This window comes from Lichenostomus cassidix, chromosome 8 (assembly GCF_008360975.1).
Source record: "Lichenostomus cassidix isolate B80296 chromosome 8, HeHo_3.0, whole genome shotgun sequence".
Classification (NCBI taxonomy): Eukaryota; Metazoa; Chordata; class Aves; order Passeriformes; family Meliphagidae; genus Lichenostomus; species Lichenostomus cassidix.
The window spans coordinates 25,898,409-25,910,649 of NC_139489.1; the positions used below are offsets into that span (position 1 = coordinate 25,898,409).

General features: G+C 41.2%; 1 protein-coding gene across 3 annotated transcripts in view; it reads right to left on the bottom strand.

Annotated features, from left to right (window-relative positions):
* CEP350 (centrosomal protein 350) overlaps positions 1-12,177 on the bottom strand; it is a 69,933-nt gene extending 57,756 nt beyond the window's left edge. For all 3 annotated transcript variants that reach the window (XM_085068586.1, XM_085068584.1, XM_085068585.1), the window contains exons 1-2: positions 12,044-12,177; positions 1,432-1,517 (exon numbers count right to left, since the gene is read on the bottom strand). In XM_085068586.1, coding sequence (XP_084924712.1) covers positions 1,432-1,504 — 73 coding nt within the window. In that variant the 5' untranslated portion in view covers positions 1,505-1,517; positions 12,044-12,177. The remainder of the gene's footprint in view (positions 1-1,431; positions 1,518-12,043) is intronic.
* Positions 12,178-12,241: the final 64 nt, after the last annotated feature.

Genomic DNA, 12,241 nt, shown 5'->3' on the forward strand with positions numbered 1-12,241 from the left:
AAGTATTTAATGTAATATGTTAAGAGTTTACTAGCTTGACTACACTTGAAATCAAATCCACCACAGATAACAGATGATATTTAGAAGATAAAATTAAGCTGGTTATCTACCCCAACATAAATATCTTATATTTTTCTATTATACTATAGTTTAACTACCTTTATTTCCCTTTCCATTTTTTTCTTCAGTAAACTAAACATGAATACATGGTTACTGAAAGACTCTACTCAAAAACCAAGCTTCAAACAGGAGAATTTTGAATAGCAATCTTTTTGAACTCTACACCCTACAAACAAAACAGAAACAATGTTTGTGAACAAGCAGGAAGCATTAACCAATGTCAGCCTTTTAATCTAAACAGACAGCACCTACTCTGAGCAATCCAGCTCAGTAGGATGTAGTAGTGTTTTCCTTTATAAATACGAACTTCCTTAGTTCCCCTCTTCTTTTGTTTTCTAATGGTTCTTATAATCTAATGGTTTATAAAACATAACATCTGTGTGTCATAACCATGGAGAGTAGTAGTAATAGAGAGCTGAAAGAAATCATCTCTTCTGTATAGTAAAAAAACTTCCAATTTCATTTCAGGCAAGAGGCAAAAACATAAAGGAAGAGGGTTAGGGACATAGCACAGAAACAACTTTGCTTTGACTTCTAGAGATGGTGCTTTTTGTCCACAGAACACTTCAGTTTCAAAAAGTAGGTAATTTTAAAAGAAACTGAACACACCACAGGAAATAATTAGCCATAATGTCCTCTTACAAATAAAATAATAATCTTTCTCCACTTTCAAAAGAACTTCTGGAGTCCAGTTTTGTCATACTGGAGATCATATGATCAGTCTTGAACCACAGGCTTAGCATGCGGCTCAGCCCCTCTACAGACAAGACCTTTCTTCCTTTGAGGCAAGATTCTTTCAGGGAAGTACTGTCATTTTTAAATTTTGCTGCCCCCCTCCTTTCCTAAATTAGAGTAATCGTAACAGTAAAAAGCTAATGTGATTTCTCCAGCTAAGGGAGACCAAAGTGCTGTAAAAGTCATCCTAGTGGAGATGTACTGCTGTGATTCAAGTGTCTTCAGCGCTCTGGAACTGAGCAATTGCCACATAGGTTCTTTCTCACTTCTTTCAAGAGCCAACAGTTCCCAATTTCTGTTCCTGCACTGCTCCTCCTCCACAGCACTTTAAAAAAATCTGTTTCTGTGCCATCTTGGCAACCATATCCCAGGCTGGCAACTGCTTGTGCAAATCAGCAAATACTCCAGAGATCAGAGTACAAAACTGCTATCTGCAAAAAGGAAGCCATAGAACACATAAACTTAGCTCCCAAAGTGAGGCAGGAGAATGCTTTCTGGAACAACTCCCCAAAGTTTAAAACAATTCATGACAAAACATCTCCCAAAACAGGGCAACAAAATAGAGAAAATCCTTACCTCTGGTCGAATCCTTACTCTGGTTATGCCTCGGATTTTGTAGAGGCACTTCATTAGATTTGCTGCTCCACATCGTGTCTATTTATCTAAAGAAAAAAATTAGTCATGTAAGAATCAAAGAGGTATAAAGTAAAAGCAAATGTATCTTAGTCTACAGAGAACATAACCTTGATCATTATGATCAATGTCCACCTCATCTGATGACTTCAAGCTCACATCATGACCAAGGTCAGATAATCAGCATGAAATCACAGATGTGGTTACAGCTTCCTGCAGTTTTGCAGAAACCCCGTAATTCCATGGATAAAGACAGGTTTGCTTTTGTTCTCATTTGTTACAAAGAAGCATTAAGTTGATAAAAGTCAATCAACTCAATTTAGATCATAGTAACAAATACTGCAGCAAGTATGAAGCTGCCCACACGGGAATACTGCACAGGCCTAACAGAGACAGCACTGCATGGCTTGAACATATAAATGTTTGGTGAAAATATCCAACTCCACCAATGATAGAATGAATGTGTCATCCATCTCTGATAAAGAAAAAGGACAAGACCGTTGTTGCCGTTGTTTTCCTGTAAATGTCAAAGGTAAGACTCGCAGTGAATCTAAAAAACTGTGAACTCTCAGCCACTATCACCAAAGCAGTTTTTATAAAGGAGAAAAGGAAAAAAAAAAAGAAACAACAAAAAAAAGAATCCAGCACATGCTTTCTGAACTGTCCTAATAACATACTAACAACACTTCCCTTATGGAAAGAAAAAAATCAAGTGACCACAGAATTCCAACAGGAAGTTCTAGACCTCTGAACGAGTCATAAAAGTCATAAAAGAGTCATTTTCCTCTTTCTTTTTTCATGCACTCCCAGATGTAATTTTGCTTACTTTTTAATTACTGAAAATTTCTTTTGCTTTCACTTCCCTACACAGTGTGCCATATAAAAAAGCAATCAGATATAAAGATGAATCTTCTGGTAAAAGGAGACCAAAATTAACACTATCTACTACTTATTGAAAAAGATTGTTGCCTGGATATTTTGTGTCAAGGATTTTTATCACATACGGTTTTAAGGATACTCACAGTGACCAACAGTGAATTTAGGTCTCACATTCAGTCATATATCTTGTATCTATGGCAGTAAGTTATCCCACAAATCTGCTCTTATGCTCCAAAAAAAGCTATCAATAATAAAAACACAGGTCTTCAAAAGACCTTTGGTCATGACTTGCTTTGACCAATCCAAATAAATGTTTGAAAGAGCATGGAAAAGGTATGTAAGCTTACATATGTAGATACAGAAACACACTTGTAAACACACATTAGTGAAGTCCACAATAACACAGAAATTCTAGAAAGAAAGGGTAGGTGGTTTAGTTTTTAAGTATCCCATAGTTATGGGCATCCAGCCAAGTGTAATTAGAAAATTCTGCTTCTAGGACAGGTGCTGAAGAGCTCAGTCATGCAGAACGGCACTTTGTGCCTCACATCATTCACGCTGTAAATCATAACACTGCCCTGCCCTGGAAATCATCCAGCTGATCCTCTCCATAACTGGAGAAAAGAACTGTTGGGTTAGAAATGCAGAAGACAAATATTAATAAAAATGAAGGAATTTTCCATAGAGACCTGATTTTGAGAGCTGCTGAAAATATTGTATCATACCAGTATCAGTTTCTTGCCCAAACACATATGTAACAAAACCTACTCAATACATAAATTTAGCATAAGATAACTTCTGGGCAAGCAACCATCTTTTAAGGGATTAAATATCCATCTTCATGTAATTGCGTGGGATTTATTCTTATCATTAGAATTATTAGTATAGATAAGAAAACTTAATCAGGGACTAGAATTTTCTTTTTATTTTACACACACAAATCGATATAGTTTATTTTATAGCCTTGTGAATGTAGAATTGTAACACTCTTATGTATTCCTTAACTCTGTATGGAAAGTACCAGATAAAAGAGTCTGAAATTGCTTGTGAATAGCTTTCATCCAGACACTAAAAACTGCCAGTCCTTTACCTGAGCTGAACAGAACTCATTCAGACAGTGAAACACCTTAAAGAACACCTGATACAGTGCACACTATATACCTAGTGATCATCAGCACACATTTGCACTGTGCAAATAACAGGCAGTGAGTTATTCCCACAGGTGTGTGCTGATGATCACTAGTGGTCAGTAATTCCATTTCAACTCCTTCAAAAGTCTCTAATACCCCTCTGTAAAAGGCTACTCAACCTCTCCTCCAAGAAATGGGAAGAAATCAGAAAGTATCCTGCTGTATTTATCCTAATGCACACCTGCAGTGCCAGTGCCAAGTGTAAAGTTTGACCCTCACTGGCTTCAGAGCAGCCCCTGAGATCCACTGAGCAGTTTTGCTTAACTCAGGTTGCTGCTGATTGAAAAAAAAGACACATCAGAACGGAGCACTCTGGAGCTGTCTACAGTTTCAGGAAGGCAACACTGCAGTAGTTTTCAGTCCTGATGTAATCTTCACAACTCTGAGGTTCTGGACTTCAGGTGTCCCTCTCCCAGTCCTTCGGAAGGGTGGGAGAAATTTATCAGCTTTTCAAAACCTACACACAAATAAATTATGTTGATTCCCAGAAACCTTTGAATTCTTACGTATTACTAAGGTAAATTCTCTCTGTTGCTACAGCTTACATGAATAAGCAGCACTCTACAAAAAAACCCAACTACTTGTACAATTCACTACCCTGCCTCTGCAAGAAGCTAAACCAGAGAAGATGAGAGCACAAAAAGGGGTGGGGACACAGTTACCACGTCTGTTTATAGGACTTGCATGCAGGGTTGTGGACCAGCTAAACACTAAAATATACTGAAATGAATATTGATCAGATAAGAGTACTAAACTAAAAAATTATACTAAGAAAATTTAAATTATTTTTGAAATTTTACATCAATACAAAAGTCACCTCAAAGTCCCACAAACAACTTTTAGATAAAATACATAAAAACTATATTCTGAAATGAGTGCTTCAAAGAGATCTTGTTCTGCTAAACTACATGATCCATCTCTATTTAATACTGACCTTGAACAAAGAGACTGAGCTCAAAAGATGAAATGCCAAAGAACTTCTGAGGAGATAGCACTGATGGCAAAAGGTTATCTGCAAGCTGGATAAGGCTTTGAGAATCTTAAGATTGTTGAAAAAAAGGTGGAAGACTGCAGAATCAACAGAACTAATGTCATGGTTATTGGATTTCTCACTGGGAAACACAGACATCCCACACAGGTCCACTGAAGGCTGGTTTGCCAAGCCTCTCCTTGGGTGAGTGATTAAGATACAAACACCATTGTGTTCTGACATTTCAATCCCACATCAAGTGCCCATCTCATTCTTTACTCACATGCCCAAAAAAAAAAAAAATGCACACGAGAGAAGGCACAGCAGAAATGCTACAGATGAGGACCTAAGAGGAAACATGGAAACAATATACTCCAAACTCCTGGAAGAAACTGGGCGGGAGGATGGATACAGGACATGACAACCACTCTCTTCTACAAACACTGCTCCTACAAGAAGACACTGAAGAGAACTGACAGATCAGGAAATGCATGAGAAAGCACCGGAAAGGAGGAAATGGAAACAAAGAGAAAACCACTGCCACATAAAAAAAGGAACATGAGAAACCAACACATTTAATACTAAACATACCAAGGATGGCATTGAAAGGTACAACAGACAACAAAACAAGAAGTCAATATAGTTAAGAGCACAACATTTTTAAAAGGAGATATGAAAGTAGAATACGCTTACCAAAGATATAAAAAAATGTGAACAGATTAAAAACAAGGCTGGGAAAAAGAAAAATTTTGAGAAAAGCAGGATATAAAAAGGAAGAGAATGAGAAAGATAGGAAGGAGAGAGAAACACAATGAACTTTTGAAGAACTAGCATTTAAAAAGGAAGAATCTGGTGTATTGGCCCAATTGTGAAGTTTTTTTCAATTATCCTCAGTACTTTTTTTTTCTTAGTAGCACAGACTCAGTAAGAAAAGGAAAGAGGAAACTCAGAAGTCATGGCACCGGAAGGAAACAGAAGAGGAAACTGAATTGTACAGATTCAGAGAAGGCAGACAATGTGAGCAGATCACCCACTGTTATTTTCACTAACATTCAGTGGTTTTGTAAAGAAAACTCCCAGTATGCACAGGGAAGAGTATTCCTCAAGACTTTGTTTCTCTTAAAAACACAAGGAATACCAAATGAATGAGATACCACAAAAGATGAAGATTTGTTAACAGTATGGAATGAAATAAGCTATTAACATTGATGTCTACGGGATAGCCTTCAATGTTTTATCCACATAGTGGCAGGTTTTGCTACAAACTGGGTACACAGTGCACAAGGACAACATTTCACACAGTTTAAGCTACAATAGGGCACCAGTGCCAAGGAAGCCGTCTTTCCCGTTCTTTATGCCTGGGTATCTCTCTTGCCTTACCCAGGCAGAAAGTCAATGGGATTATGTGATAAGACAAAGCAAACTGAGAGTCTGGTACAGGCTAAAAGAAGTTTTTCTGTTCTTTTTGCTTTATTAGTTTTAGCTATGTCATACTATAAGTGACAATCTCCATGCAAGCAGAATGAGAAGGGATGGAAACACTTGCGAACAGTTGGATTACTCTCAGTCCTGTACTGGCTGTTGCTCCCCAGGGGCAAATGTGTGAAGCTGCTCTTGCCTTTGCCTCGAGGAGAATGGTGGGACTGGGGAAAACAAGAACCGTTCACCTTCTCACTAATGGAGACACCACTGGAGCTCAAGGGCACCATGGGAGTCTTACAGGAGTCTATACCCTTTGCTCCAGTTGTGCCCCACTGCACCCACACCTCACACACTTGTCTATGAAGGAAATGGACACAGACACAAATAATCGGTTTTAAGGACAGTTTTTCCTGTTTGCAGAAACAGGAAAAAGTTTTAAGTTTCCATGTATAAATGACAAAGGTGACTTTTGAATCCTTAAGACCCCTTGGAGCTCCTGTCTGTGCAGCTAAAGCTCTGCATTGATGGCAGTAACAGACACAGGTGGACAGGCCCAGTTGAGCAAATTGTTTTGCTGAGCCAGCCCACTGAAAGTGATTGAAATTATACTTAAAGATGCCAGAAACACTTTCCATGTCTTCTCAAGTACCACAAAATACAATTTATTATGATATGCTTGAGTCCGGAATAAAAATAACGTTACCTACTCATTTTTCCAGAATCCAAGTTCTTACCATATTGCATTATCCCATTTAAATAAGAGTTTAAAATATCCATAATACATTGTTCTAAGACTTGTTTTGGTTATGTATATGGGCTTTTAAAATGTCTTTTGATACAAGAGTAACATACTCTTTTTCTGGCCAGAGCATATTTTGAGAAAACTTTGCCTTTCAACACTATCAGATGCAGGCAATGTACTGACCTTCCTCAGGACTGAGGACAAATTCCAGCAGAACAAACAAATGCATGACGTGTTTGTCCAAAAAGCTCCACATCTCCAGAATCTACAGCTGACACTGCAGAACGAGGCAGGTCCTCCCCCCACCTTCCTCCAGTGCTCATTTATTCAATAAGCCTTCAAATGAAATGTAAAGGAAGCGAACACCAGCAATGCCCAAGGAGCTCGTGAATGTTAGCTGCTCTGGACGATCTAATTTTAGATATTGTTCAATATTTTGTCATGTAATACAAGCAGTATATATACTAGAAAAACTCACATTCCAATCATCATTATTTTAGAAAATAATTTAAACAATAAAAAAGCTTCTATAGTAAAAGAAATTAAATAAAATTTGATCTGTCTTAAGCTAGGTAACAAAAAAATTTTAGGGATACTAAGGTAGTACAAAAAGAAAAAAAGAGCAATCAAGATACACCACGCACTTGCAGATAGAATAGCATTTAAGAATTTCAAAGCATGTGTCACTACCTCTGACTGTTAACCAGGAAGATAAATGACATAAACACACATCCATCAAATGTCAAAAAATACAGTAGAAAATACAAATATGTTTCATGAGTTCTATGATTAAATCACTGGCACCAGTCAGCTACTAAATTTGCATCCAAACTATGGTGACGATTTCTCTAAAAACGAAACATTTCTCAATCTGATTCTTTCCAACTGTATGCTGAGAATGGACATTTACCACATCCTTTTGCTATGAAAAGACATAGCAACTTGCAAAAGTGTCTCTGCTTCATCACAAGTGATGTAGAAATGATAAAAAAATAAAGCTGGCCCTAAAAAGGGACTAGTAGCTTTCCTGAAAGTGAAATGCATTGAATGTCTTCCTCTGCTGCATCACGTGCCAGGAGGTACTCTGAGGAAATCTATTGAAATGAATGTTGTGACAGCTAGTGTAACTTGATTCATTGTTCACGAAGAAATCAGAGTACAAAGGCACAGAGAATGCATCCATTTATTAAGGAGATGCACACAAGGGTTTGCCTATCCATTCACAAGTTCTGTATTTTCTTTGACTTCAAAGATCTTAACATTTATGACAGAAAATACCCCAGTTTCTAGTACCAATAAAGTACTCCTGCATTTTGTTTTCTTGGCCTTCAAAACAAGAGTTCGTTCACTCGTTCCACCTCCAGCTACCAGAAACTGCACATTAGAAGATTTCAATTCTTGCCCATAATAAATCCATTCAGCAAAATATGCTCAAATTCTTCAAGTCCTGTCTCACCTCACAAGGAACACTCCACTGTGAGGAATTCTCCTTAGAACTTACAGGCAATTCTCTCAGCCAAGTACAAGAACCAGACCTGTCAATTTTGAAAGACAACAGCTTTCAACCTCTCAACATTACCATGGACATACAAGCAGAGATGCAACTTCATCTGCAGTTGTGTCAACTGCAGGATGATTGTTATTTTCTTTCAAAGCAAAGTAAAGTGCATGAAAACTTCAGGGAAAATGTTCCAAATGCCACTTTGTCACCTTTGATGCCTCTGCACGAAATTGCATTCAGAAGGAGCATCTAAAAAGTGTCTCAGTAACAATAAGAGACATCAAAAAACCCCAAACACAGAAACCTCATGACAAGCTCAACAGTGACCACCAGCTTTGTCTCTAACCTGGCATTACAAAGGCAGATACCAGGACTCTGCTGAAAGGCTTATTCTTAATCTAGCCAAATGTAGGAATATATTCTCATATTTAAATAACACCATCCCATTAAAAGTTTTTCTGTTTCAGTATGATAACTCCACCTGGCACACTGCCATGGATCTGACTTAGAGTGAAAGTCTGCCATTGGTGAGAAGTGTTCTTAGGAAGCTAAAACACAGCCAGAATTTCTGTTAGCATTCACTAAGTTTCAATTGACCTGGTATAATTGATTAGTTCATTTATTTGCTCTATTCTTTCTCTAGTATATTGACAAAGGTTTCAGACTTAGGCATAGAAGTAATTTTATTCTCAATGGAGCAGTCCATTAAAGCCTATTATATCATTAGCACAATGATACACATCTATCTTCCAAGTACTTACATCTATGGATAAATTTTACACTCATGTTCTAATCCAGCCACATGCCTAAAATATTGACTGCACTGGGAAAGTTTTCTCTCTGCATTCAACTACCAAAGTCCTTCTGTTATCATTATTATATCACTATACCTGATTTCAGATTATTGATTTGAATAGCATGATTTATATTAGTTTAGGTACATCAGCAGCAGAGTTTAAACAGTCCTGCCGTGCTGATAAAGAAGTCACTCTCTGATGTAATTTTTCAAGATGGAGTTGAGCAGATTTAGCAGCTCCACAGTGATGAAGGAATGCCTACATTCCTCCCTACCTTCTCTAGCAGTCATGTCACTCTGTCAAAGATGCAATGCTCACCTGACTGCATCACAAACCAGCTCAACTCACTCATTTAGCAGAAAACGAAAAATTTTTCTTTTATGGTGAGTTTTCTTTCAGTTTATCGGGCTGCTGCCAGAACAGTCAAAGTGGGAGAAAAGAAGCAGTGGCAGCACATCAGCCGTTCATGTTACATTGTGCAGCTTCACTCACCTCCCAGACACAGTAATACAGAATAGATCCAGGGCTGTGTGCACAGACACAGCTGATTTCAAACACCTGCCTAACTAACCAGTGAACACCTTAATAGGACTGCAGCCTCAGCTGGGCTCTCTAAAGTCAATGAGACTAATCAATTTAATGACTGAATCCACAAGTCTGCTTGATACAAGGAAACTTTCTTTAGCAGAAAGCAGCTGCATGTCTGGTACAGGGGTGTAAGGAGACACAAAAAGTTCATTACATCCAAGTCAACAAAACCTTCAGTACAGATGTAGAACCTCCAAGATTAGATGCTTATCCATTTAAGAGATGCTTTTGCTGTGGTGGCACAAATTGCCAATAAAGTTATTTCAAGACATAAAAGACGTGTTCCACACTGGGACTGGTTTATCAGTAAAGTCCTAGTGTTACTGTGGCAAACCTGAGCTACGCACCAAAGCTTAGTAAAACAAACCCATGCAAAAAGGATGTTTTATAGTTTTAAAATCACATCCTGTCAGTTACCACCACACTCAGCCTAAGCAGCCTACAAGATGATCCATACACTAATCAGCAACATAGAACCCCAGAATGGTTCGGGTTAGAAGGGACCTTAAAGATCATATAGTTCCAACTCCTGGCCATGGGCAGGGACACTTTCCACTATCCCAGGTTGCTCCAAGCCCCCTCCAGTCTAGTCTTGAACACTTCCAGAGATGGGGCAGCCACAGCTTCTCTGGGCAACCTGTGCCAGGGCCTCACTACCCTCACAGAGAAGTTGTTCTTCCCAATACCTACTCTAAGCCCAGTCTCTCAGTTTGAAGCCGTTCCCTCTTGTCCTGTCACTACAGTTCCTGACAAAGAGTCCCTCTCTGGTTTCCTTGTAGATCCCATCAGATACTGAACATGTGTGAGGTTTCCATGCAATCTTCTCCAGGCTGAACAGCCCCATTGTTCTCAGCCAGTCTTCACAGGAGAGGTGCTCCAGTCCTCTTACCAACTTTGTGGCCGCCTCTGAACTAGCTCCAACAGCTCCACGTCCTTTCTGCGTTGGGGACACCGAAACTGTATGCAGCACTCCAGGTGAGGTCTCTCAAGAGGGGAGCAGAGGGGCACAGTCACCTCCCTCACGTGCTGCACACACTCCTTTGGACGCACGTAATTTCCACGGAACCCTGGCCCCTTACAGAAATGTGGCATTACTACATAAATTAAGTTGCTCTGCTTAGTGGGTGCAGAATATCTTCTGTTTAAAGTAGCGTCACTCACAGAAACCGAAGCGTTCGACAGTTTACAGTGTTCACGTGGCCACACCCTCTGTTGTGTTTAATTATCTGAAGCATTACCTAATGAAACTGTTGCAGCAACCAGAACTACAGCAAAGAGACGGCAAAACTTACCCCGTCACTGCAGACAGTCTGACAGAACATTCAGAACTTACACGCAAAGCAGTGAATCACTCACAGCTCCACACGTTTGTCCCACAAACATTTTTGGTCGCCATACTTTTTCAAATCAGTGTAACAGCTGAAGCAGCTTAAGATGACCAAAAACCCCCCGAGAACTGACCAGTCAGGTGTTAAATTTTCAATTTCAAGACACCGGATTGCTCATCTACACAACGAAGCTATTTGACAGACAAACTTACAACGACATGCCAGGAGATGCTCAGCTGCTGAACTACAGCTTATATCCAGAGACAGAAACAACTAGAGAATCGTCAAGGTTGGAAGAGATCTTAAAGATCATCAAGTCCAATCATTCACCGACTGTATCCCTTACACTACTAAACTACATTGCTCAGCGCCAGATTCAGACACATCCTAAACACCTCCGGGAATGGTGACTCCACCACCTCCCTGGGCAACCTATTCCAGTGCCTGACCACCCTAACTATTCCACAAAAACTACACCGACAGCAGGCAATATATCACAGAAAACTGCATCCACAGAAAAAAAAAAAAGCCACAGTCATACTCGTATAAAAGCCCTTAATGCCTCCAAGAGGCAGAGTGAATGGCTCCGATGAAGTCAGAGAACGCTCGGGGCAGATGTTCCCGGGGATGCCAGGAGGACTTTGAGCGGGCAGACACCGAGCCATCGATGCCGCAATGCCGGGGCAGGACGCCCTGGCACAGCACAGGCACGAGCAAAGCGCACATTTAAACTTTAAAAGCGCCGTCCCAGTGCTCGGGGCGCCTCCGAGGGCAACGGGGCTGCCCGGGCTCTGTTTCTGTTTCCCCGCAGCAACACCCGGGCTCGGCGGTTTGCCCCCGCGACGCGAAAAGACAACAGCGAAACGGAACAGCCCGACAGGCTCCCTTCCTCCGCCGCCCCCCGGTACGACAAGCAGCGGAAAACAAACCAAAACTAGAAAAAGAAAGAGACTTAACGGGTGAGGCGGATGCCGCGGAGCCGTCGGAGCCGGGCGGAGCGGCCGAGCCGAGTGACAGCCGGCAGCTCCTCGGGCCGGGCCCGCCCCGGCCCCACCTCGCCCGACGCCCCGGCGGGGCGGCACCGCCGGCCGAGCGCGGCCTGGGGCGGCGGCGCGGGCCGCTCCCACCGCCTCCTCACCTGGTGGACGCCCGCTGCGCCGGCGGCAGGTCGCGGCCCATCCCGCGGAGGGCGGGCGGAAGCAGGGCGGCCCGAGCCCGGTGCGCGGCCCCTCAGCGGCCCCTCAGCGCCGCCATTACCGGCCCGCAACTGACACGGAGCGGCGGCGGCGGCGCCGCACCGGGAACTCTCGCGAGAACCGGCCCGCTGCCGACCTTC